General features: G+C 36.4%; 3 protein-coding genes and 1 pseudogene across 9 annotated transcripts; 2 read left to right on the plus strand and 2 right to left on the minus strand.

Annotated features, from left to right (window-relative positions):
- Positions 1–1,881: 1,881 nt before the first annotated feature.
- On the plus strand, positions 1,882–9,362 carry LOC107623598 (uncharacterized). Of its 6 annotated transcripts, none has more exons than XM_088504647.1 (17): positions 1,882–2,397; positions 5,699–5,824; positions 5,906–6,090; positions 6,269–6,348; positions 6,431–6,529; positions 6,627–6,747; positions 6,945–7,003; positions 7,106–7,171; positions 7,248–7,318; positions 7,457–7,553; positions 7,835–7,909; positions 8,131–8,229; positions 8,339–8,482; positions 8,563–8,592; positions 8,688–8,750; positions 8,867–8,944; positions 9,029–9,362. In XM_088504647.1, the coding sequence occupies exons 2-17, from the start codon at positions 5,712–5,714 to the stop codon at positions 9,101–9,103; spliced, it is 1,455 nt and encodes a 484-aa protein (XP_088360773.1). In that variant the 5' UTR covers positions 1,882–2,397; positions 5,699–5,711; the 3' UTR covers positions 9,104–9,362. The 6 variants fall into 6 exon arrangements, 5 of the variants coding, with proteins under 5 accessions (XP_088360773.1, XP_016181422.1, XP_088360774.1 ...); XM_016325936.3 differs by having other exon boundaries at positions 1,883–2,381; XM_088504648.1 differs by having other exon boundaries at positions 1,883–2,282.
- A 462-nt stretch (positions 9,363–9,824) lies between these two features.
- On the minus strand, positions 9,825–13,794 carry LOC107623645 (nuclear pore complex protein NUP96-like; annotated as a pseudogene). Its single transcript, XR_015905105.1, has 5 exons — positions 11,745–13,794; positions 11,261–11,384; positions 10,912–11,060; positions 10,551–10,648; positions 9,825–10,178 (listed from the first exon to the last, which is right to left on the minus strand). The product of XR_015905105.1 is annotated as a nuclear pore complex protein NUP96-like (transcript).
- Positions 13,795–15,089: 1,295 nt separating this feature from the next.
- On the minus strand, positions 15,090–15,943 carry LOC107623625 (uncharacterized). Its single transcript, XM_016325967.3, has one exon. It carries the CDS (start codon positions 15,874–15,876, stop codon positions 15,385–15,387), a length of 492 nt encoding a protein of 163 aa, XP_016181453.1. The 5' UTR covers positions 15,877–15,943; the 3' UTR covers positions 15,090–15,384.
- A 2,722-nt stretch (positions 15,944–18,665) lies between these two features.
- NAP57 (NAP57 homolog) lies at positions 18,666–20,771 on the plus strand. Its single transcript, XM_016326002.3, has one exon. The coding sequence runs from the start codon at positions 18,781–18,783 to the stop codon at positions 20,518–20,520; it is 1,740 nt and encodes a 579-aa protein (XP_016181488.1). The 5' UTR covers positions 18,666–18,780; the 3' UTR covers positions 20,521–20,771.
- Positions 20,772–22,395: the final 1,624 nt, after the last annotated feature.

Below are 22,395 nucleotides of genomic sequence, written 5' to 3' on the forward strand. Positions count from 1 at the left end.
CTTAAGTTATGCCTTACTTTGGCAGTAGACATGTAGTTGACTTCTTTTGTCAATATAAACAACTCTTTCATGAGATTAAATTATGCTTTACATATATAATGATATCTCTAAATAATTATGCCACTCACTTGCTTAGGGCAATCACTTTGCTGAATATATCATAATTTAGCTTACAACATTGTTTGTTCGAATAGCATACAACAAAATGAAAACTCATCCCATACTACATTACAAGATTTTTTTTACCTACTTTTCAGCCAAGATTGACAATGACAGAAGCAAAAATTACACAAACCACTGCTAGAATAACCAAATACAGATTAACATTCTTCTTCCTCTCTAGATACAACACCTTCTTCTCCAAATCAATCAGCTTCTGTTCCACTATCTTCTTCCCAAAATACACTTTCAGATCATCAACCTCGTTCTCTGTAGTAAACTTTTCAAGGACTCTTATTGTTGAAACATGGTCATCCAGCCATAAGAAGAACTTGCAGTGATTGGGATTTTTCAGCTGCATGTTCATCGTTCCAAAACAAACAGAACATAATCAACTCCCCTATAATCAAACTGACCAAATAAAAGCACCAACATACCTTAAAGAATGGACACCCAAAGAACAATCTATTGGGGTTCGTCGTCGTCCTTGATTTGTATAATATGGCGTACATACCGCATTTACACGTTGGAGTAATCTCGTCCTTCTCCTCTGAAGCTTCTACGCATTTCACGATTGGCGGCAGTCGAACTCGTCGTGAGCTGGAGGAGGCTCCGTCACTGGCCATTTAAGCTTGCACAATACCCCCACACTCAACCACTCACAGAAATGAACAACGGTAATGGCGAACGAGTTCCATTTGAACAAATAGGGCAAACAGAAAAGCGACGTCGTCTTTCCATCCAGGGACCAATTCGTCCCTAACCTCAATCTACCTTGCTTACATGTGCACCGTTACGGTAGTCTAGGCCCAACACACGCCAAATAAGCGATAGATCACCCCTCTCCGTTACGTCTGGCACAACATTTTGCACAGAAGGATCGATCCGTCACACGTTTTGAATAGTAAGGGGCGTTTTAGTATTTTTAGATCTTAAGGGATGGATTTGTCCACGATTTAAAAGCTCAAGGACTAATTTGTCCTTTTCCCTAAACTAAATTTGCGAGTTCCCACGATTTTTGAATCAGTGGGGAGAAGTTTTTTTCTCCATATATATATAAAACGTTACCTGCTTGATGACAAAAGAACCTATGGAATTGAGAACGATGAAGACGAAGTTAAGGTTGCCATCTCCAACTTCTTTGACGGACAAGGTGTCGAAGTCGTTGGCAGTATAATTGCAGAGTAACTAAATATGAAGTAACAGCGGTTGGAAACTGGAAGTTGAATGAGTAAAAAGATACTCACAGGAATAATAGAACGGAAGAGGTCGCAGCTACTGAGACTGAACAACAAGAAGGAAGAGGGAGGAAGGAGCGGGGAACGAAAAGTGAAAAGAGAAAAAAAATTTTCGGTGCCAAATCAATTTGGACTTCCAAATATTCAGGCCTTTATTGGGCCGGGTTGAGTTTGTTTTAAGGCCCGTTAAGCCATCACCAAACTGGACCATTAAGGGTTCTCCTTCTCCTCCTCGTTACTCTCTGCTACTGCTAGCTAGCTGCTGCCGCCACCATTCTACACACCAATGTTCTGAAAACCGGATCGGACCGGCCGGTCAGACCGATTTAACCGCGAACCGGCAGTATTAACGGTCCGATCAGACATATAAAACCGATAATTAAAAAACCGACTAAAAACCATTGAACCGGACGAGAACCGGCCGGTCAGACCGAACCGGAACCCGGCCGGTTTACACAAAAAGGGAAGCTCCTTCGTTTCTTTCTCCCGTTCTCCCTTTCTTTCTTTCAGTCAGAGAAATCACACAAACCCAACCACAAAACCCTAGCACTGTAAGCCTACACCACCACCACAAGGAGGGGCATACTGCTGCCGTCCGTCGCACTCAAAGTTCGCCATCCGTCATCTAGCTTCCCTCGTGCTCCAAGTCTTCAACCCCTGTTCGCTGTCACCGATCGCGGTTGCTTCCTCGAGCTCGGCGTCCGTCGTCTTTGTCTGCTCAGCCACGCTTCCGTCGCCGTTTGTTTGCCGTTCACGTTCGCGTCTTCGTTCGCGTTCGCTCGGCGTTCACCGTTCGCGTTCGTCTGGAAGCCACGTTGCTCTGCTTCAAACTCTGCGACCAACCCGCGTGCTCCACTCGTCGAACTGCTCTCTGTTGTCCCCGCCGTGAGTTCCCTAAACCAGCCACCAGACAATACACTCACACAACAGACAACACCAATACTCTTCTTCAAACTCTGCAACTTCTGATTTCTACTACAACAAGTAATTATTTGATTTGGTAGTGGTTTGGATTTTTTCATAGACTAAATTAAAGTTACAATAGTTTTGTTTTCTTCTCTATCACATTGAAATTAAGCTTTGGATTCTCTTATTTCGTTTTAATTTTACCGCACTCAACATGTTTGATGAAATGCTTTAACCATATTTCTGATTGGTTTTATAATTTCTAGCTTTTATAATTTCTCAGTCAAGGTTAGTGGTCTGAACTCTGAAATTTCAAATTACTCAAATATGCAATTTCTGAAATTAGGGATTTGTGAATCTGAACTCTGAAGTTAGTGATTGATTTCTGATATGTTACTGATTCTGTTCTAATATGTGCTTTTGTTACTGATTTGTTACTGATTCTGAAATTGAGTAATGGATTTGTTACTGATTCTGTTCTATGGTCTTATGGCTGATTATTGGATTTCTAGCCGTTCTGTTGCTGTTTTTAATTTGGATTATGATTTATTGAATTTAGTTATGGATGAAAGTATTAATCAAGAAGCAGTTGCTTATAATGCCTGTTTGAGTAATAATTCGTCTGCCAATCCTCCTAATTCAAATGATTCTGCTAATCCTAATCCACCTAGTTCGAATAATAGTCGGTCACAAGGTTCTAATTTATGGATTTTGATGATTGATAAATCTTCATGTTGGTTTTTAATATTTAGATATTTCTTTTTACTATTTAACTTTTGAGATTGTATTTTGATAAGATCATATGGATTTGATTAATGACACTTTGTTGTTGAATGCTAATTTTTGTTGTTGAATGCCCTGTTTGTTGCTGAATGCCCTGTTTGTTGCTGAATGCTGAATGCTGAATGCTGTTGGTAATGGTGTTTTTGCTGCTGAATGTCCTGCTGTTTTTATTTCTTTATTTGTTGCTGAATGTTGGTGGCAGAATTTAGATATGCTCATGTTGATAATTTTTTGATTTTTCAATGTGCTATGGCTAGTCTTTAATTTCGTATCTGGTTATGGATACTTCTTTGTTTTGTAGTTGCTGGTTTTGCTTTGATTTGTAGTTGGTTTTGCTTTGATTTGTAGTTGCTGGCTCCTAATTATTGCTGGTTTTGCTGTCTTTGTTTGTTGCTGAATGTTGGTGGCAGAATTTAGATATGGTCATGTTGATAGTTTTTTATTTTTCACTGTGCTGTGGTTGGTCTTTAATTTTGTTTTAATTAATAAAACTTTTATTAATTTCAGTTATGGATAATAGTATTAATCAAATAGAGATTAATAAAACTTTTATTAATTTCGAATGATGCTGCTAATCCTAATCCTAATCCACCGAAGCAAATTTGCAACAAGTTCTTGCGGATTTTGATGATTGATAAATCATGATGTTGGGATTTTAATATTTAGATATGTTTTTTTACTATTTAATTTTTGAGTTTGTATTTATATGGATTAGGTTGATGATATTTTATGTAGTGTTTTAAATTTTGAAGATATTTTAAGATTTATATTAGACTATAATTATATTTTAGGATGTTTATTTATAATTTATTTATTATTTTATTCTAAAACGGTTTTTTCGGTTGAACCACTGGTTGGACCGGTTGGACCAGTGAACCAGTGACTAGAACGGTTCGATGACCGGTCCGGTTCTCAAAACCTTGCTACACACACCACTTTCTTCTTTCGTTTGATTTCGAGTCAGAATCAAGGTTCTGAAAACCGGTTTGAACCGGCCAGTTGAACCGGTCGAACCGTGAACCGACAAGAAAAACGGTTCGGACACATAGTATAACCGCTCATTTCAAAAACCGAAATTGGATCGTCGGACTGACCGGGAACCGGTCGATCGGACCGAACCGGAACCCGACCGGTTTTCACATTTCAACTTACCGTTTTGAATTTTAAATTAAAAAAAAAAAAAAAGAAAATTGAAAAAAATAAAAAGAGCCTCACCAAGTCACCGTCTGTCTCCCACTCATCTAGTCATCTTCCCTCTGCATCCCTCTCTCAAGAAAAAACCCTTGCCTCCATCGCTACTCTCTTCTTCAAGCTATCACCGCCGCCGTCCTACCGCCGCCGTCGAATCTGGTCTAGCCGTCGCCCCACTGTGTTAGCGTCGTCTCCGCTCGTCTTAGCCGTCGCGTCGCATTGCATCGCATATGCTCGAAGCCGCCGTCCCACTGCAACTCGTCTTGTGTCGTTTCTCCGTGGAGCAGCTGCTGTTCCGCCGCGTCGGTTCTGGTCCACCGCGCTCCAGCCCTCCTCTGCTCCAGTTCTGCCGCGTTCCACCCTCCTCTGCTCCAGTTCTGCCGCACTCCACCCTCCTCTGTTCCAGTTCTGCCGCGCTCCACCCTCCTCTGTTCCAGTTCCCCCGCGTTCCACCCTCCACGGCTCCAGTTACGCGACGGTCCAGCCACCCCTTCTCCAGTTCCGCGACGGTCCAACCACTCCTTCTCCAGGAACCCTATGTCTATACCTTCATCATATAACTGTTTCAATTTAGAAGATTCATATGCTTCACCCTTTTACTTCTGTTATGTTGTTGCTCTGTTTACTTTAATATTTTTGGTTTTATTGTGATTTTTTGTTATTAAACTTGTTAAGTTGATGATTTGCTAAATTATTGGGCTGCTGTTGTCTTAATTTGCTAAATTGTTGTGTTGCTGTGATTGAATTTGTTGGATTTTTCTATTCAAGTTTTGTTGTTGTTTGTTTCATATACCTATTATTGTTCTTCAGATTATTGGGTTGCTGTGTTTTTTTTTTAAATTGTTAATTTGTTGATTTTTTAAATTGTTATTATGATTCTTGGATATAGATTGCTTTTGTTTTTTGTTATTTGGTTGTTGGTTTTTTTTATTCCAATCTTGCTCTTGTTAATTCATTAAATTATTGTTATTGTGATTCTTGCTGTTGAGATTGTTCTTGCTAGCGAGTATATTAATTTGGATTTGTTGAAATTTGTTAGACTATAACTATATTTGGTGTTTATAATAGAGGAATAGAGAAATGGGCAGCTAGCATTGTTTGATTTGTTTCATTGATTGTTGTTTCAATTCTCCCTCTTCTCTGCTGCAAGAAGCTCACCCTCTCACTAATTCAATCTTCCTTCTTAATGGTTGTGAATTTGCTTGTTTTATTGATGGTTGAATTATTCACACTATACCTTATACTTTCCCTAATTCAATATAATAGTTGAGTTTGCCTGCATGGTTATATGATATCAGTTTATTTATATTTATTATTTTATTATAAAATGGTTTTTTCGGATCAACCACGGTCGAACCGGTTGAACCTATAAACCAACGAACCAGTAACTAAAACGGTTCGATGGTCGGTTCGGTTTTCAGAACCTTGGTCAGAATGATTTCAGCTATTTCGTGGATACCGATTGGTGCTTCGAAGGCAGAACCCACCGTAGCTGAACCTCCTTCCAAGGAAGAAATTCAAGATATAATCACCACCGCCGCCGCCAGGTCTTTCTCTTCTTCTTCAAAACTCACTTAGCCAATTATAAAATTTTATCAAATACTTTACAATACATGTATGTTATGCAGTACAGCAGACAGTGAAAATGAGGAAGAAGCAGGGGATGAACGCATGGATGATGCCGGTGGCGCCGTCGATGAAGTTGCGCGAGCACTCAATGTTGCTGATGCTCTCGGGAAGGCTGATAAATTGGACGATATTGCCCTCGGTTTGAAGGAGCTTGACATGGAACATTACGATGATGAAGATGAAGGTATACAATAACATCTCAGGGAGTTATCTATCATAGTTAGTTAGTTAGTTAGTTAGCGGTTTTAATTAGAGTTAGCTATCGAATCACTTAGCATGATATCAGCCATGGCTATGGTTAGCTAGCTAGCTCTGTCTCCTTGTGTTGTCTGTGTTAATTTGCATCTTTTTATTGACCTTAGGAGTTGAGGTATTTAGTTCCGGGATTGGTGATCTTTATTATCCAAGTAACGACCTGGATCCTTATATCAAAGATAAGAACGTAAGTTCCAATACTTTGTCTGCATTCTGCTGTTGACCTTCATTTGTGACTCTACAACATCATATTGTTTTACATTGTTAAGGATGATGATGACTCTGAGGAACTCGAAGACATGATCATTAATCCAACTGATTCCGTCATTGTTTGTGCTCGTACTGAGGACGATCTCAGTCTTCTCGAGGTAAACAAATCCTCACTTATTGGCTGATGTATTTTTCTTTGATGTTTGTTATGTGATGCAATGGTAGACTTATATGAGTTGCGTCTTTTTCTACAAGGTTCATATACTTGAGGACGTCGGTACTAGTGAGATGAACATGTATGTCCATCATGATATCATAATTCCTGCATTTCCACTATCCACAGCTTGGCTTGACTGCCTTCAAGGAAGAGAGAAAGGTGGGGAATATTGCCTTTGTCAATGCATCTCGCATGTTTACTCCTTTTTTTTATTAAATATGTTGGTTTTTTGTGCTCTTGTCTGTTTTAGTAAATAAGTTCTAAATTCTAGCCTTCGTTTGCATGCTCAAAATTTGACTTGATCCCCTTATGCTTCCTCTACTTTCTATCGCATTATTATTTCATTATCATTGCAGGAAACTTCTTAGCTGTTGGTTCAATGGAACCGTCAATAGAAATTTGGGACCTTGATGTTGTAAGTGAATATGGTTAATAAATTTCACTGAAAAGTTGGAAACATCATTCAGAATATAAAGCCACTTTCATTGAATACCTTCTAAGCTTCCTTTGTTCCCAGATTGATGCAGTGCAGCCATGCATGGTTTTAGGTGGCATTTCAGAGAAAAAGAAGAAGGGGAAGAAGGTTTGTACATCTTTTTGTGTTGAAGTGCAATTCTGAGTATAGACCCAGTTACTGATTCTGTTAATTGGTTTTGTAGAAATCAATCAAATACAAAGATGACAGTCACACTGACTCTGTACTTGGTCTTGCCTGGAACAAAAAGTTCAGGTTTGTTAAATTTAAAACTGGATTTTGGTATTATTTCATCTGTTGGGCACCTTTTGGGACATAAAGGTTTCATTTATTACTTATTTTGAAACTCTATTCTTTTGCACCTCTGATGACAGTCATTCTTAAAACATTCAGGAATGTACTTGCTAGTGCCAGTGCTGACAAGCGAGTCAAGATTTGGGATGTGGCTACTGGGAAGTGTGAGAGTACAATGGAGCATCACTCAGACAAGGCAAGTAGTATGCTAAAGTGCAATCAATTATTACAAATATGAGCTTCTTTTATTGATAAAGAGGACTTTCCCTCTTCATGTCCATCATCTTTTCTTTTCTTTTTTCCCTTAGTTCTAAATAGTGTACAAGCTCAGAAATATTACTTATACGTTGGTAGGAAAGATTTTCACTTTTTTCCTTAATTAAGTCATTTAATATTGTATATTTTGTCTTACTAACATTAATTTAGGTTGCTTGAGTCAATATGTTGTCTGATGCCTTTGTTCATCTATCTTGACAGGTTCAAGCAGTTGCTTGGAATCATCATGAACCAAAATTTCTTCTTAGTGGTTCATTTGATCATACTGTGGTCCTGGTAGTGACAGAATGTTGCTTATATACTCTATATTTTTGCATTTCTTTTTTTTATACTGTGGTCCTGGAATGGATACTTATTACACTGTAGATTTTGGTTGTATAATATTCATGTGCCAAAACAGACTTTCTCTTTAAAAATGATCACATTGGAATTTCTGTCTGCCTTTTTTTCTTAGTTATCTAACATTCTAATGCTTTCAATGCTTTTACACTTTGCAGAGGGATGGAAGGACGCCATCCCATCCTGGTTATAAGTGGTCAGTCACAGCTGATGTCGAGAGCTTGGCCTGGGATCCACACACTAACCACGATTTTGTGGTGAGTTATGGTTAATTTTGATTTCTCGTTTCAGTGATTGAATTGGTAATTGTATTTTTATGGATGCATAGTTTTAGCTTCACTAATAATAATTAAATTGTGCTTCTAGGTGAGTCTCGAGGATGGTACTGTCAAGTGTTTTGATGTTCGGACCGCAACGTCTGAATCCACATCTGATCTAAGTTCTACATTTACTCTTCATGCACATGACAAAGCTGTTACCTCAGTATCCTATAATGTGTCAGCACCTAATGTATGTATTTTCAACGTTTTGATGAGAAATACCAAGTTATTATGTACTCAGTTTAACCATACCTTGTTGCCTTCTTGCAGCTACTTGCTACTGGATCGATGGACAAAACGGTAATTGTGAAGTCCGTTTGTTGTGTTCCTATTCCTTTATACTATATCTTGCAGAATTGGAAATCATCTCATTCGAGTACTATTATTTGTTGCAGGTAAAGCTTTGGGATTTATCGAACAACCAACCATCTGTTGTGGCATCTAAAAACTCCAATGCTGTAAGTTTGCTTCTTTTATTTGTTGAGATTTAACCGAAAGAAAAAAAGGTATTCTCTAGTCTGAATCATGATACAAGTAACAGTGATGATTTCTGTTTTTGGATGCGGCTTTTCAGGGAGCTGTATTTTCTATTTCGTTTTCAGAGGACAACCCCTTTGTGTTGGCTATAGGAGGCTCAGAGGGAAAATTGCAAGTGAGTGAAAAGTGCCACAGAAATTCAAATGTGTTCTTGATAGATTTTTCTGTGGAATTTACTGTTGTTACTCATACCTTGTAGGTTTGGGACACTTTATCTGAGTCTGCTGTCTCTCGGCGTTATGAAAATTACAAGAAGAATAGAACTCGGTCGTGATACCCTTCATGTTACTGGTAGGCTAGAAGTATTTATGTTAGATACAGTTGTTGAGAAACAGGTTGAAAGCAATATATTAAGGATGGTAGATATATAGAGTTTGATAGCATGTTCTCTCTCATAATTCATGTAACATCCTTATAAGTTTTGAATGAACATTTGTTCTACAGCTTGGATCATTGAGTGTTTCAATTTTTTGCCTTTGTAATATAATTGCGGTCATGCGCTTGTGAATAACGAGTTGCAGCGTCTTCTGTAATCGAACTTGTGTGCCAAACTGCCAACGTTGTTCTCAACTGTTTATTACAATGGTAAAGCAAACGAGTTGTTTGTTTTAATTTTCTTAAAATTGATTTTGAAATACTACGTGGGTGTTTGAATTATCGGTTGTTAAGTTAAAATTAATAAATTATATTATAAAAAAATAATAATAAATATAATACACAGTTTGAAACATCTCAAATTAATCAAGCACTATTGATCTTTGAACCAACTTGTACGAAGGAGCATGTACTGTAACTCATAAAGAGCACTACTACTCTCCTTAGGACGAGGACTTATGCACCTTCGTCACCTTCGTAACTCATAAAGAGAACTGAATATTGAACAAAAGAAGGCTAGCATTTCAATCTATCTGCAAAATATAAACTTTTCCCCTTTCAACATTCCTACATGGATTACCTTATGCAAAATTAATCAAGGATATGGGCCATGTAGCATATATCTTTAAGATTTCGATAAAACTTATTAGCAAAAGCTCAGGAGAAATCTATGAGCAAAGTTGGTAACAGTCCCAAAAATTTGCTATATGCAAAAAAGAGGTAATCAAAGCTGGTGTTTGATTTTGTAATTTAGTAGACAATCTCATATCTTCTGGAATTTAGTAGCAATCTCAGAGAGAAAGCTGGTAAACAGATACACTGCGTCCTGCAAGTGACCAGAGCGAACATCTTCTGGAACCGGTGCACTGAAAGCAGTGTCAAAGCAGCTAAACTGTTCATCTCGGCTAGCACCCTCGCCCACAGCAGATAGCAGCAAATCACATATCTCACCCCCCATTTTCGAATACACCAATCTGCAACAGAAAGTAGTAAGCATCGATACAACAATTGAACAAATGACCTTTCTCACAGCATAGCTCAAAACATGCATATACATGGCAAAAGATACCGGTCCTGAATTTACTGAACTAAAGTTGTGTGTATACGAAGATATTACAAAAACAAAAAGCCAAAATACCAATTATTAAATTAAAATGTAAATTATTTTATCAATTACTATATTCCCTTATTCTTTATCATGTTTTTCGGGTCCTCTTCACAAAAAGAGTGCATCTCCAAAGAGAAAAGGGCTCTATACATGTATTTTGACCAACCTACAAGATCAGCATTCGAGCTATAATGCAACCTTAAAATAGGTCAAAAAGCAGTTGGAGGGCAACGTATACCTTGCATCAACAGGTAATTTGCGGTCCCGAACAGCCAATGATGCATTAAGCTGACTGACAAATTCCTGACAGGCAGCATTTTTACTTTGAAGAGAATCCTGAAAAAGGAAAGTTTATGATTTTGAGAACATAAAAATAAAAGGAAATAGGAAGGCTCAAGCTAAGGACACACCTTTATTTTTATTTGACTGTAAACTTAACAACTCATACTTTCACAACTCCTAATTGTATGTACCCCAAATAGGCAAATACCATCCTATGGTGTGATAAATTTGCACTTTTAGAATAATCAATGTGTACATGAATGATAATTAAAAAAAGAGAAGGGGGGGGGGGGGACTCCTTTTATAAATTGGCATACCAATTGAGTCATCGCATTGGTGTCTCCCTGAAGTGAGTTTCTCATCAAATAATATGAAATATATATTCCACCTCCCAACTCCCAATTCTCAATTTCAGATTTATGGTCCTCCATGGATGTTGCAATCCTCCATATCTCTGAGTGTTTGGCTACACAAGATATTAAAGTAGTTACTTATGATGATGCACTTGCTTGGATTTAAGGAGAAAAATTCTCGCAATTTTCAGCTATGCAAAACAGTATAATGGGTCAAAACAATAGCACCCCAAAATTATAGGTGACAATGCACAGGTCTTTTATAAAAATTAATCAGTATTTTTTTCAAGTAACAGGCGTATACAAGAATTACCTTGCAAGAATAAACTATGAGCAACTGATGTTACGAAAATGGTATGAGCTTTCTGCCAATTTGCACACTGAAGAAAGTGCTCAAGAGCTTTTGGCAAATCACCATTATAATTATAGTAAATTGCCTGCATCACAACAAAGAGCTTGTATTACTAAAATATCATTCACCAGAGCTTTCAAAATTCTTCAAGCATTATTGAATTCAATGACCAGCCAGGAAGATCAAGAAAACAAATTAATGCAGTTTTACACAAAAAATGGCTATAATGAGCGCCTCTATGTATGTCTAAAGAGTGGGTGTGTTGTAAGTGCGCGTGGTTTTTCTGTCAATATCATTAATTTGAAACTCAACAAGTAAAAGCATCTGTACCAGAAGATGATTGTAAGAGAAAGATAGGGTTGAAAGGGTACTCTAAAACAAATTATGCACATTGTGGACACTCCTTCATAAATAAATAAAATAAGGAAGGATATATGATGCATACCAGAGCCTCATGAATCCATTCTGAAGAAATGCCTAAATCCTCAATGAACTGTTGCTGAGATTCATCTGAACTCCAAATTTCGCAGTACTGGAACAATATCTCCCGAATCAAATTCACATGAAGAAATTGACAGTCTTCTCGAAAGGGTAAATGAAGGACCACATATATGGCCCAATGGCATTTCCCTAGGCTCAAAAGCTGAGACACAAATCCCATGTCTAGAACATGAAGATCATTAGATTTGATAACACCCACTGCTTCCAAGACTGCTCGTTGATGCCATATCATGTGATAATCAAGTGGATCAGGGGTTGAAGAGAATGCACTAAACATAGCCTTCAAAAAGCTAAATTCTCTCTCTTCACTAGAATGAAGAAGCATAAGATAGAATGAAATGTCAAAGTGTTTATCTGCATTCCAGCTGATAGGAAACACTCTCTCGCAACCAATAACTGAACTCTGCCCTCCTCATAAGTGGGAGTGCTTCTTGGTTAACATCTTGATAAACTTCCTTCATATCCTGCATCATATCTTCCTCATTGTCAGCACCCAAAGATTCTACTTGACCTTTTTGTTTTCTATCGAAGAAAAGAACTCTAATTAATTCCCAGGTCATTACTTGATGTGTTAAACCCAAACGTGTAGTGGAAGACAACCCTGGTACAGTCAATTGCCTCTCAATAATATCACAGTAGCCATGTGAAATATCTGACAACATTGAACAATTCGCTTCAAGCTTTAGAGGTTTCAATTTGCAAGGACCAATTCTAACCTCTTCCTTCACATGGTTTATTTCTTTGTGAAAATTTAATGGAGACATCAAGGCAGATTCAACAAGTTCCTCACTCACTTTGTTATTTTCATCCCTAACAAAATTGTCAAAAGCAACTTTCTCCAAACTGACAACAGATGATAATACCTTGTACTCACTACCACTTCCTACAGGTGCACCAGAATGTACAAGAATGCCATTAGGTCCCCATCCAACTCGGAATGACTTCCCCATAAATAGACCTGCATCTACAATATTGCGAGCATAGTTTGTTGACACTGGAGTTTCATGCTTGAGGTCTAACTTAAAACCTTCCGCTTTTATTGTCTTCAGAGGCATTCCCTTATGTTGCTGAACCATCAAAATAGACCCAGGAGAATTTGCATCAAAACATCCATGTTTATATTCAAGTAAAGGAAATGGAGTTTTCCTTGCAATTGGTGGAGTGGATCTATGGAGCATTGCCTGAGCAGAATTTTGCAAAGGCCTTGCATATTCCTTACTGATGGATGCTTTATGACTCAATTCCTCAGGCTCTTCTTCATGTGGGGACATCAATAATCTCATTTCTCTCATTTTAACAGGGTCAAGCCTTAGATGAGCTGGAAGAGAGTGAGAAAGTTCAATCCCGTTCATGTTTGTGGAAGGTTCTTTATCATCATCATACATCTCACCATCAGCATCATCCATGACAATGTCTTCCTCGTCATCTTCGCCAAACCCAAATCTACTGAAGTGATCTACCAAGAATTTCCATTCACCAGTTGTTAGGTCGAACGAAATAAATTTTTCTCCTTGCCTCTCAGTACTTTGTTTTACTTTTTTCACAAGAAAATCATCTTTCCTGTCTTTAGACTTCAGTAGTTCAGTATCTAGAACTAAAACTACTTCAGCTGCCTTGTTAAGGCCTTGACCAACTGCAGGTTTATCATTTTCGTCGCTGTATACAACTATCTCATGTTTATAAAACTTCACAATTTGATCTAGATCCAACCCCCTGACATCTGTTTTCTCAAGAAACCTGACAGATCCATAACCAAGCCTCCCAACAGTGAAATTAGGAACTCGGGTACAATAACCGGGGTCAAGGAGTTCCTGGGCCACTAACTCCTCCAGAGATGGTTTGGTATAGTATCCAGGGGAGTGCAAGATTGGCAAGGAAGCTTCCGTTTCTCTCATGCTCTCATTCAGTGGAGTAATTAAGCCTTTTAAAGCCCTTCTTTTTTTGCAGTTATGCACAGTGCACACATCAAAGAAGCTTCCTGCATCAAATTCCATCACACGGCCTGTTCAAAGTGACATGTTGCTCTTCAAAAATTACAAATCCAACACAATTCCCTGATATACAAAAAGCATATCAGATTGGAATTGCAAAAGAAAGCACCTGCACAACAATCTCTAGGACAGAAAAGTAAAAGTAAAAGAAAAAAAAAAGGACATCCCTACAATACATATAGAGTATGGTGCATATCAAACTAATAATACTAACAAAACAGGGACTATATAAGGTTTATACTATAAAAATTAAATTTGTAAAACAACTACACAAAAAAGCACCTGATCTTTATCAAACGAATCCCATGAATAAATAATTCTTACACAATTATATATTAACAGTGGTAGAAATAGAAGGAAATAAAAATAAAGAAAGAAACGAACAATAAAACCAGATTTACAAAGACATTGAGCTGAATCGCAGCACAGTGAAGTAACGCAACATCAATTTAAGAGGGCAAAAAGAAAATAGTTGGCAGTAAAATTGCAGAGTAACTAAATATGAAGTAACAGCGGTTGGAAACTGGAAGCTGAATGAGTAAAAAGATACTCACATGAATAATCAAGGTTGCGAGAACCGGACCGGTCAATGAACCGGTCAAGTAACTGGTTTAATGATTCAACGGTTCAACGAGGTCAAACCGTGGTTGAACCGATTTAATTAAATATAACCTAAAATTATTAAAAATTCAATGTGACATATATTGTGAGATAAGGTGCAGAATAATTAAAGCATTGTATGAATTAAACAATATCAGTTTCTTAATCTTCATGTATATATAACACATTAGCAATAGGACTTCTAAACTTGGTCAAACAATATCATTTTCAGATATAACAACAGAAGATAGGCAAGCAAAATTTGAGGCCACAAATTTTAGTATGGTGCAAGGTGGAAAAGAAATCAGTATAGTCTACAATTTGAGCTGGAAGAAGCAATTCCACAGTACAGTAAGAAGCCCAGAGCACAAAAAAACTAAACAATTAAATTAACTAAACAAGACAAAAACACAATAAAGAAGCATAAATAACCTTTATAAATTAGGTTTCCATTCCTGAATTTTCCATTTTCATAAATTAGGTAATCTTTTTGTTCTTTGCTTCTTAACTTCATTCTCTTTTCCTATGAGTAAACCATCTCCTTGTCTGAACTTCACCCAACCCTTATTTTGAAGGCATATAGTAAATCCAATGCAGAATTGTAGCCATGTTTCTCTTTTGAATCAATGACAGCAAAATAACAAGTAAAACAGATTGGATTTATAACTCAATCTCAGCAGAATTAATTCATATCAATCTCAGCAAAAATCATTCTCAGCATAATTAATAAATTAAACTTAAAACAAATTTAATATATAACTCCATCTCAGCAGAATTAATTCAACATCAACTGACTGAATTCAAATAAAACTTAAGAAAATTAATATCTCAAAACTCAGCAGAAACATCAATAATACATCATATGTATATTCAGAACAAAACGAGAGTAAGAGTATTTATATTTGCGGAATAGTGAACGAGTGTACGAGTGTAGAGCAGAACATCGGAAGCAGAACCACATTGAGCAATGCAGTGAGTGTGAAGGCTATTATATTATCTCTTTGATTTCTTGGGATCTTGCTTCTTGTTGCTTATCGGGTTAGAGTCGGTGGGAGAGGAAGAGGGAGTAGGGCCACGGCCGAAGGCAACCTCGTCCATGCTTTGTCCGTATCGGCGATAGCGACCACCGGAGGCCACGAAACCCGGGCATGGTCTATAAGCTTTAATGGGCCACCAACCAAATCCAGGAACCGTGGCAATCCCACCCTGCATCCTTCCTTCACCGTTGCACCCTTTCTCTATCTCTTCTCTTCCACATGCCTTACAACCCCCGCTCTGTGTGATGCCGTATCCAGATTCATCAGGAACCCCAACCACTGAAGAAGAAGAAGAAGAACTCGGTGAAGGAGAGCACAGAGCAACAAATGACTTAGAAGAAAGATGGTAAGAGATTGTTTGACATGAGGTATTATGCTTGTTCAATCGGGCATGAGGCTGAATAGGAAGAGGGAGAGAAGATGGAACCGAGAAAATAGCTATATCCATTCTCTTTCTCTCACTCTCTGGCTGGATAACGCGCACCACTCTTTTATTTTCAACATTCTCAAGTCTCAAAAAGAAAGAAAAAAAAATTATACGGCTATCTCTTCATATTCTATTATACAGATATGATCAACTAATGTCACACAATACTAATAAAAAAAGAGTACTAAAAAATACTAGTAATATTCATACATTAATACCGATTACATCGAGCATAAAGAGGTAAATTAAATTAGTAATCACAAAAATGTTTGAACATAGTTTGGGAATCTGTCAGAAAATATTGAACTTGGAACATAATAGTTGTGTGTGATTACGAACTTGAAGTGTTCTTAAAATGAAGTAGCTGCAATCATTTAACTTTGGAAAACTTGTGAAAATTTTCTAGTTGAAGGAAATGGTGTTGGCGATTTTAGTTGAATCTGATCTGACTCTCTCTAGTCGAAACAATCGTCGACAAAATTTGTTTTTTTGTCAGCGAAATTATCAAACTCTCAAATTAACTCGTAGGATCATAAGAGTTTAGAAGTTTATTTTTAAGTTTAGTTTTATGATTTAAGTTTATGTGAACAATTCTTGAGTTTGATCACCTAAATCATATTTTAATTATTTTTCTATTATAAAGATTGATTTTTTGGGGGTGTTGACAGACATTTGTAGAAGCAGATTCAAAAGAGGATGGAAGAATTAATATGGAAGAATGGAAGGAATATGTGGAAAAGAATCCATCATTACTCAAGAACATGACTCTACCTTATCTAATGTATGTTTCAAATACTATAATACAACAAAAATGTTATTTGTATAATAAAATTAACTACTAAAATTAGTCACTAATGTATTTTTGTATATAAATATATGTGTAGTTTAATTTATTTTCAATGTATATTTATATTCCAACATATATTTTATATTGATGACTGATTTTGGAAGTTGATTTTAGTGTACACATAATATAGTCGATAGTACAAATCATATTGTGTAAGGGGAAAGGAATTTAAAATTTAGGAAGAATCAAGAGGGAGAGATAATTCTTTGGAAAAATTGCAGAAAAAAATATATCCATTACTAATTCAATCTTAATTTTTTATTTCATTTGAAAAGATAAAGTGTGATTTTTACCATATATTTTGTAGGTGAGATAAAAGAATATAAAAAAATATTAAAAAAATTAAAAATTACACTTTATTCTTTCAATTAAAAAAAAATAAAAAAATCTATTTCTCAATCGCCTTTCATTATATTTTTACTCTATTTATTTATAGTAAATCAATTACTACTAAAACTATCATAATTAAACCTTGGACCTATTTTTACTTATTATATATATTGCCTCATGAAAATTTTCATTTTTTTTCTTTTTCTTTGAATTGTGTTCAATTAAGTGGTTTTAGAATTTGGTAATTTTTTTGTATAGTTTAATTTTGATAATTTTCAATTTAAAAAAAAAATATGTTGGACTTATATAGTTATGTATAGAGATGACTCTTCAAATATTGATTAAAAAAAAAAAGCTATTTTTGCTAAGATAATATTAGATATTTTAATTATATTGCTTGTATACCAAAAATCACTTATTAATTAGTCACCATATATAGAAATATGTATTTGACATCTCAATTTTTTTATTATACTATTGCAAATAAATTTGATTACTGATCTATTATAGATTTAATTATTTTACTATAATAATTTGATTATTTTGATTATTAATTATTTAATTAAAAAATTTATGAATTAATATCTAAAGCACTATTTTTATGCCAATTTCAGGATGTAACTCTAGCATTTTCCGGTTTCGTGCTGGATGCAGAAAAGGAAGAATCACACTAAAAGCTTCAGAATGCATAGTATTGAATGAAAAAAAATTGTTATAAGGAAGATCATGCTAAATTGGATTCGGTCGTATCTAAGAAATAAGAAGAAAAATTTTCTCTCTCTCAACTTGAAAATTCATAATAAATTGCATTGACTTATCCAAAAAATTTTACTTTCTAGAGTTTGGCTATTCTGTTATTCGCTCTCTATTTTCGGCAGCATAAACTCGAAGGTAGTATGCACTCTACATGCATATGATAAAAACTATATAAATTAAAATTTTTAGAATAAAATTTGACAAAGTTAATAAGAAACAGTACGTGTAACGACAGATGGATAAATAGAATACAAATAAATGAAACTGAATTAAGTTGGAATTGATTCATTTCAAGTCAAAATTGAATAGTCAATAGATTTAGTTTATTTTAGATTAGATTAGATTAAAATAATCCTCATCTATAATAGACGTGATTATGTGAATCATGTAAATTCATCGTACACATTTGGTGTTTATTATCAAATTAAAACAACTTGGTTTTACAAGGATGCCAACATATTACTTATTCAAATAGTACACTAGCACACTAGAAGACCTAATTTTGCTAGAAAAAAAAAACCAATAAAAAGTTTATATATCTAAAATTTAAAATGTATTTTCACTTTCAGGTTATGAAATTTTATTTTTCCACAACCCTTAATAGCCGAATTATAATTAATTTTATGTTTTTGAATTATAAAATATATATAAAGTAACAGATAATACTTATTAAATAAATGAGACAGCCAATTGTTCAACTGGTTCACTTGTTAAAACCTTAAAAAAAAAAAAAAGAAAAACAGTATCTTTACAGGTGCAAAACCCTTTTTTTTGTTATGGGCTATAAGCCCAAAATAGTGTGGAAAAATGGTTTTTGGGCCTAAAGCAGAAGAAAAAGCCCATGATATCCCTAAACCCTAAAGAGTTTCCTGAAGCAGTATCTTCCACCCTACAAAAACCTCCATTTCCATCACCAAAACCCTACACCTCCTTCCTCCACTTCATTCACCTCACTCTGCCTACACTCTACAAAACCCTAATCCCCAACAACCATGACGGAGCTCGACCATTCTCTCTCCGAGAAGAAAAAGAAGAAGAACAAGAAGCACACCGATGACGACACCACAACCACCACCACCACAGACACCACCGTCGCCACCGCCGCTGACTTCATGATCAAGCCGCAGAGTTTCACCCCAACCCTCGACACATCACAATGGCCAATCCTCCTCAAGAACTACGACCGCCTCAACGTCCGTACAGGTCACTACACTCCGATCCCATCCGGTTACTCTCCGTTGAAGCGCCCCCTCCCCGATTACCTCAAATACGGCGTTCTCAACCTCGATAAGCCCGCCAACCCTTCCTCCCACGAGGTCGTCGCCTGGATCAAGCGCATTCTTCGTGTCGAAAAAACCGGCCACAGCGGAACCCTAGACCCTAAGGTCACCGGAAATTTGATCGTCTGCATCGACCGCGCAACGCGATTGGTGAAATCGCAGCAGGGCGCAGGTAAGGAGTATGTGTGCGTCGCCCGGCTCCACTCCGCCGTCCCTGGTGACTCGACTCGAGTTGCCAGGGCTCTGGAGACTCTGACGGGCGCTGTGTTCCAGCGCCCGCCGCTTATCTCCGCCGTTAAGAGGCAGCTTAGGATTAGAACTATTTATGAGAGTAAGTTGCTTGAGTATGATCCAGATAGGCATTTGGTTGTGTTTTGGATTTCTTGTGAGGCTGGGACTTATGTTAGGACAATGTGTGTTCATTTGGGTTTGATTCTTGGTGTTGGTGGCCATATGCAAGAGCTTAGGAGGGTTAGGTCTGGGATCATGGGGGAGAAGGATAACATGGTTACTATGCATGATGTCATGGATGCTCAGTGGGTTTATGATAATTATAGAGATGAGAGTTATTTGAGGAGGGTTGTTATGCCGCTCGAGGTGCTACTGACTAGTTATAAGAGGCTTGTTGTTAAGGATTCAGCTGTTAATGCGATTTGTTATGGTGCCAAGCTGATGATTCCTGGTTTGTTGAGGTTTGAGAATGATATTGAGGTTGGGGAGGAGGTTGTGTTGATGACAACGAAGGGAGAGGCTATTGCGTTGGGGATTGCGGAGATGACAACTGCGGTGATGGCAACTTGTGATCATGGTGTGGTTGCGAAGATTAAGAGGGTGGTTATGGATCGGGATACCTACCCGAGGAAATGGGGGTTGGGCCCGAGGGCTTCGATGAAGAAGAAGTTGATTGCAGAGGGGAAGCTTGATAAGCATGGGAAGCCGAATGAGAAGACACCGCAAGAGTGGATGAGGAATCTGGTTTTGCCAACAGGTGGGGACAGCATAATTGCCGGAATGGCTGCTTCGGTTGAGGCAGATGGAGAGGGGAAAAAGAGGAAAGCTGCGGAGGCCGATGGTAGCCCTGCGGCTGTTACTGCTAAGAAGGCTAAAGTTGAGGAAGTTGAGAAGGTTGAAGTGGAAGAGAAGGTGAAGGTTAAGAAGGTGAAGGAGGATGTTGTGGATATTGAGGTCGAGAAGAAGGAGAAGAAGAAAAAGAAGAAGAAGGATAAGGAGAATGAAGTGGCATCTTCAGATGAGGAGAAAACTGACAAAGAGAAGAAAAAGAAACACAAAGAAAAGGAAGAAGCTACTTCACCGGAGAAAGATAAATCTGAGAAGAAGAAAAAGAAGAAGGACAAGCATGCTGAGGAAAATGGAAAGGATGGTAGTGATGCTGACAGAAGCGAGAAGAAGAAGCATAAAAAGAAGAAAAATAAAGATGCAGATGAAGAATAGGCAGCAGATATGTACTTAGGAAGTTTGGTTGGTTAATCACTTCTCTCTGTTGTCCATCTTCCAAAAAATTTTCCCAGTTTGCATTTAGGATATGCACTTTATCTTTAATACCTTGATGTTATTGGTAGTCTTTTTAGCCTTTCGTCAATAGTTATGTTTCAGAAAATTTGTGGTATGCTTATATGTACTCTGGTTAACTCTGTATTGTGTTTTTGAATGAGCATCCACTAATGGTTATATTGGCTGGCGAATATCTGTAGGAACTTCAAATTTAAATTGTTTTGATTTATCATGATTCATGATTGACCTATTTCAGGGCCCGAATTTTCCTGCACTGTTTTATTGATTGACATGAGATGTTCCTGTTTGATGTTCACTTCATTATTGTGGCTCACATGTTGTTTTGTGAACATGGTTGTAAATCCTTTTTCTTCCAAGAACTACTTTTCTCCAAGAATTAATTGTGTTCCTTTTGTTCCCGTTTCGATATAATATACTTCTTCACATTGACAATAATCAGTAGCAGTGTGTTACATTGAATATGATGCTTCAGGAATTTGTTTCCACTGCCATAAGTAATTCTCTATTATGTGGCCTCAAATTACCTGATGGAAATCTGGAAATCTGTAATTCTCTATTATGTGTGCTGCAATTATTTACGTTGTTTTGATGGAAATCTGTAAGTATTTGCAAACACCTTATGAAAATCTTAAAAAATATTCTTTTGGCCATCGTAGTACTATTATAGTATTATCTCTTCCATTTGCTGACATGAGATCTTCCAGGTGTGTGTGTTCATTCCAAATGTGTCTGTCATACCCATTTTTGGATTGACGCACTTGCATTTCTCCTTTTTGGTTCAAGGTTTTGGATGAAGTCATTACCCATTGTAGAAAAAGAGTAAAAAGTATAAACAGCTATGGTCTATGGGGTCTATGGGTTACTCAGAGATTTTAGATTTTCATTGGTTTTATTCTCAATGTGTATTTTATATTTTAATATGTATTTTATATGAGTAATTAATTTGGTAACTATTTTTTGTATACACATAATATAATTAATAAAAAATATGTGTTTTTATTATAGAATGAAATGTAAAATTTTATAAAAGTTAATAACCAAAATAGTCTCAAAAATTAAGGTGCATTAAGTTAGATCTCAGAAAAATTACATTGGTCTTTAAAAAATACAACTATCAATAAGATTGATTTGTTTGATTTTTATTAAAAAAATTAAAAAGTATGTATCAAAGCTAATATATAATTATAGTGAGAGTGACTACAAAAAGGCATCTCTTATCATATTCTAATTCAAAATGTAACTTTCAAAGCTGTGTTATCCCTGTCCAAAAAAGAAATAGATGTGTACTGTGTTATCCTTTCTAGAAATGGTACCCTATTAACTTTTTGTAATAAACTAATTTAGCTATTTTCTTACCAAAAAAATCTTGGACTTCTTGGTGCAAATAAAATTAAATGCTAATCTTGGTGTTCTTGGGTTGCAAATTGCAATGACAACTAGGATAGTATCAAACACATTTTCTTTGTCACTTACACTTTCAAATCCATGGAAACTAAGGGTACTTCTCAGTGGTTCTTCTATTTTCTTCCTTTGGCATTTTCCAAATTATATCATGCATTTAACATTAGTGATCTTTCAAAGTTGCACACTACTCAATATGGGTACAAAGAAAAAATATAAGAATAATATAAATTATGAGTTTCATTTTATTGATTCATGTTTTTCTTTTTGTGTGAAAAAAAAGGTACAATAGCATAGACACAAAGTATATGGTGAAGTAGTTTATATATTCAAATAACATTAACAGGAAAAAGTATTTATAAAATATGTTTTTCTTTTTAATGCATTTCTTCT

The sequence above is a fragment of the Arachis ipaensis genome, chromosome B2, assembly GCF_059453495.1.
Source record: "Arachis ipaensis isolate K30076 ecotype BB chromosome B2, ASM5945349v1, whole genome shotgun sequence".
NCBI lineage: Eukaryota > Viridiplantae > Streptophyta > Magnoliopsida > Fabales > Fabaceae > Arachis > Arachis ipaensis.

Coding starts and splice junctions, on each gene's coding strand:
- LOC107623625 (XM_016325967.3), bottom strand. CDS start 15,876: ATGGATATAGCTATTTTCTCGGTTCCATCTTCTCTCCCTCTTCCTATT.
- NAP57 (XM_016326002.3), top strand. CDS start 18,781: ATGACGGAGCTCGACCATTCTCTCTCCGAGAAGAAAAAGAAGAAGAAC.
- LOC107623598 (XM_016325930.3), top strand. CDS start 5,679: ATGGTCGGTTCGGTTTTCAGAACCTTGGTCAGAATGATTTCAGCTATT. Junction 6,530..6,626: donor ACGATCTCAGTCTTCTCGAG/GTAAACAAATCC, acceptor TTTTTCTACAAG/GTTCATATACTTGAGGACGT. Junction 7,319..7,456: donor GCCTGGAACAAAAAGTTCAG/GTTTGTTAAATT, acceptor TAAAACATTCAG/GAATGTACTTGCTAGTGCCA.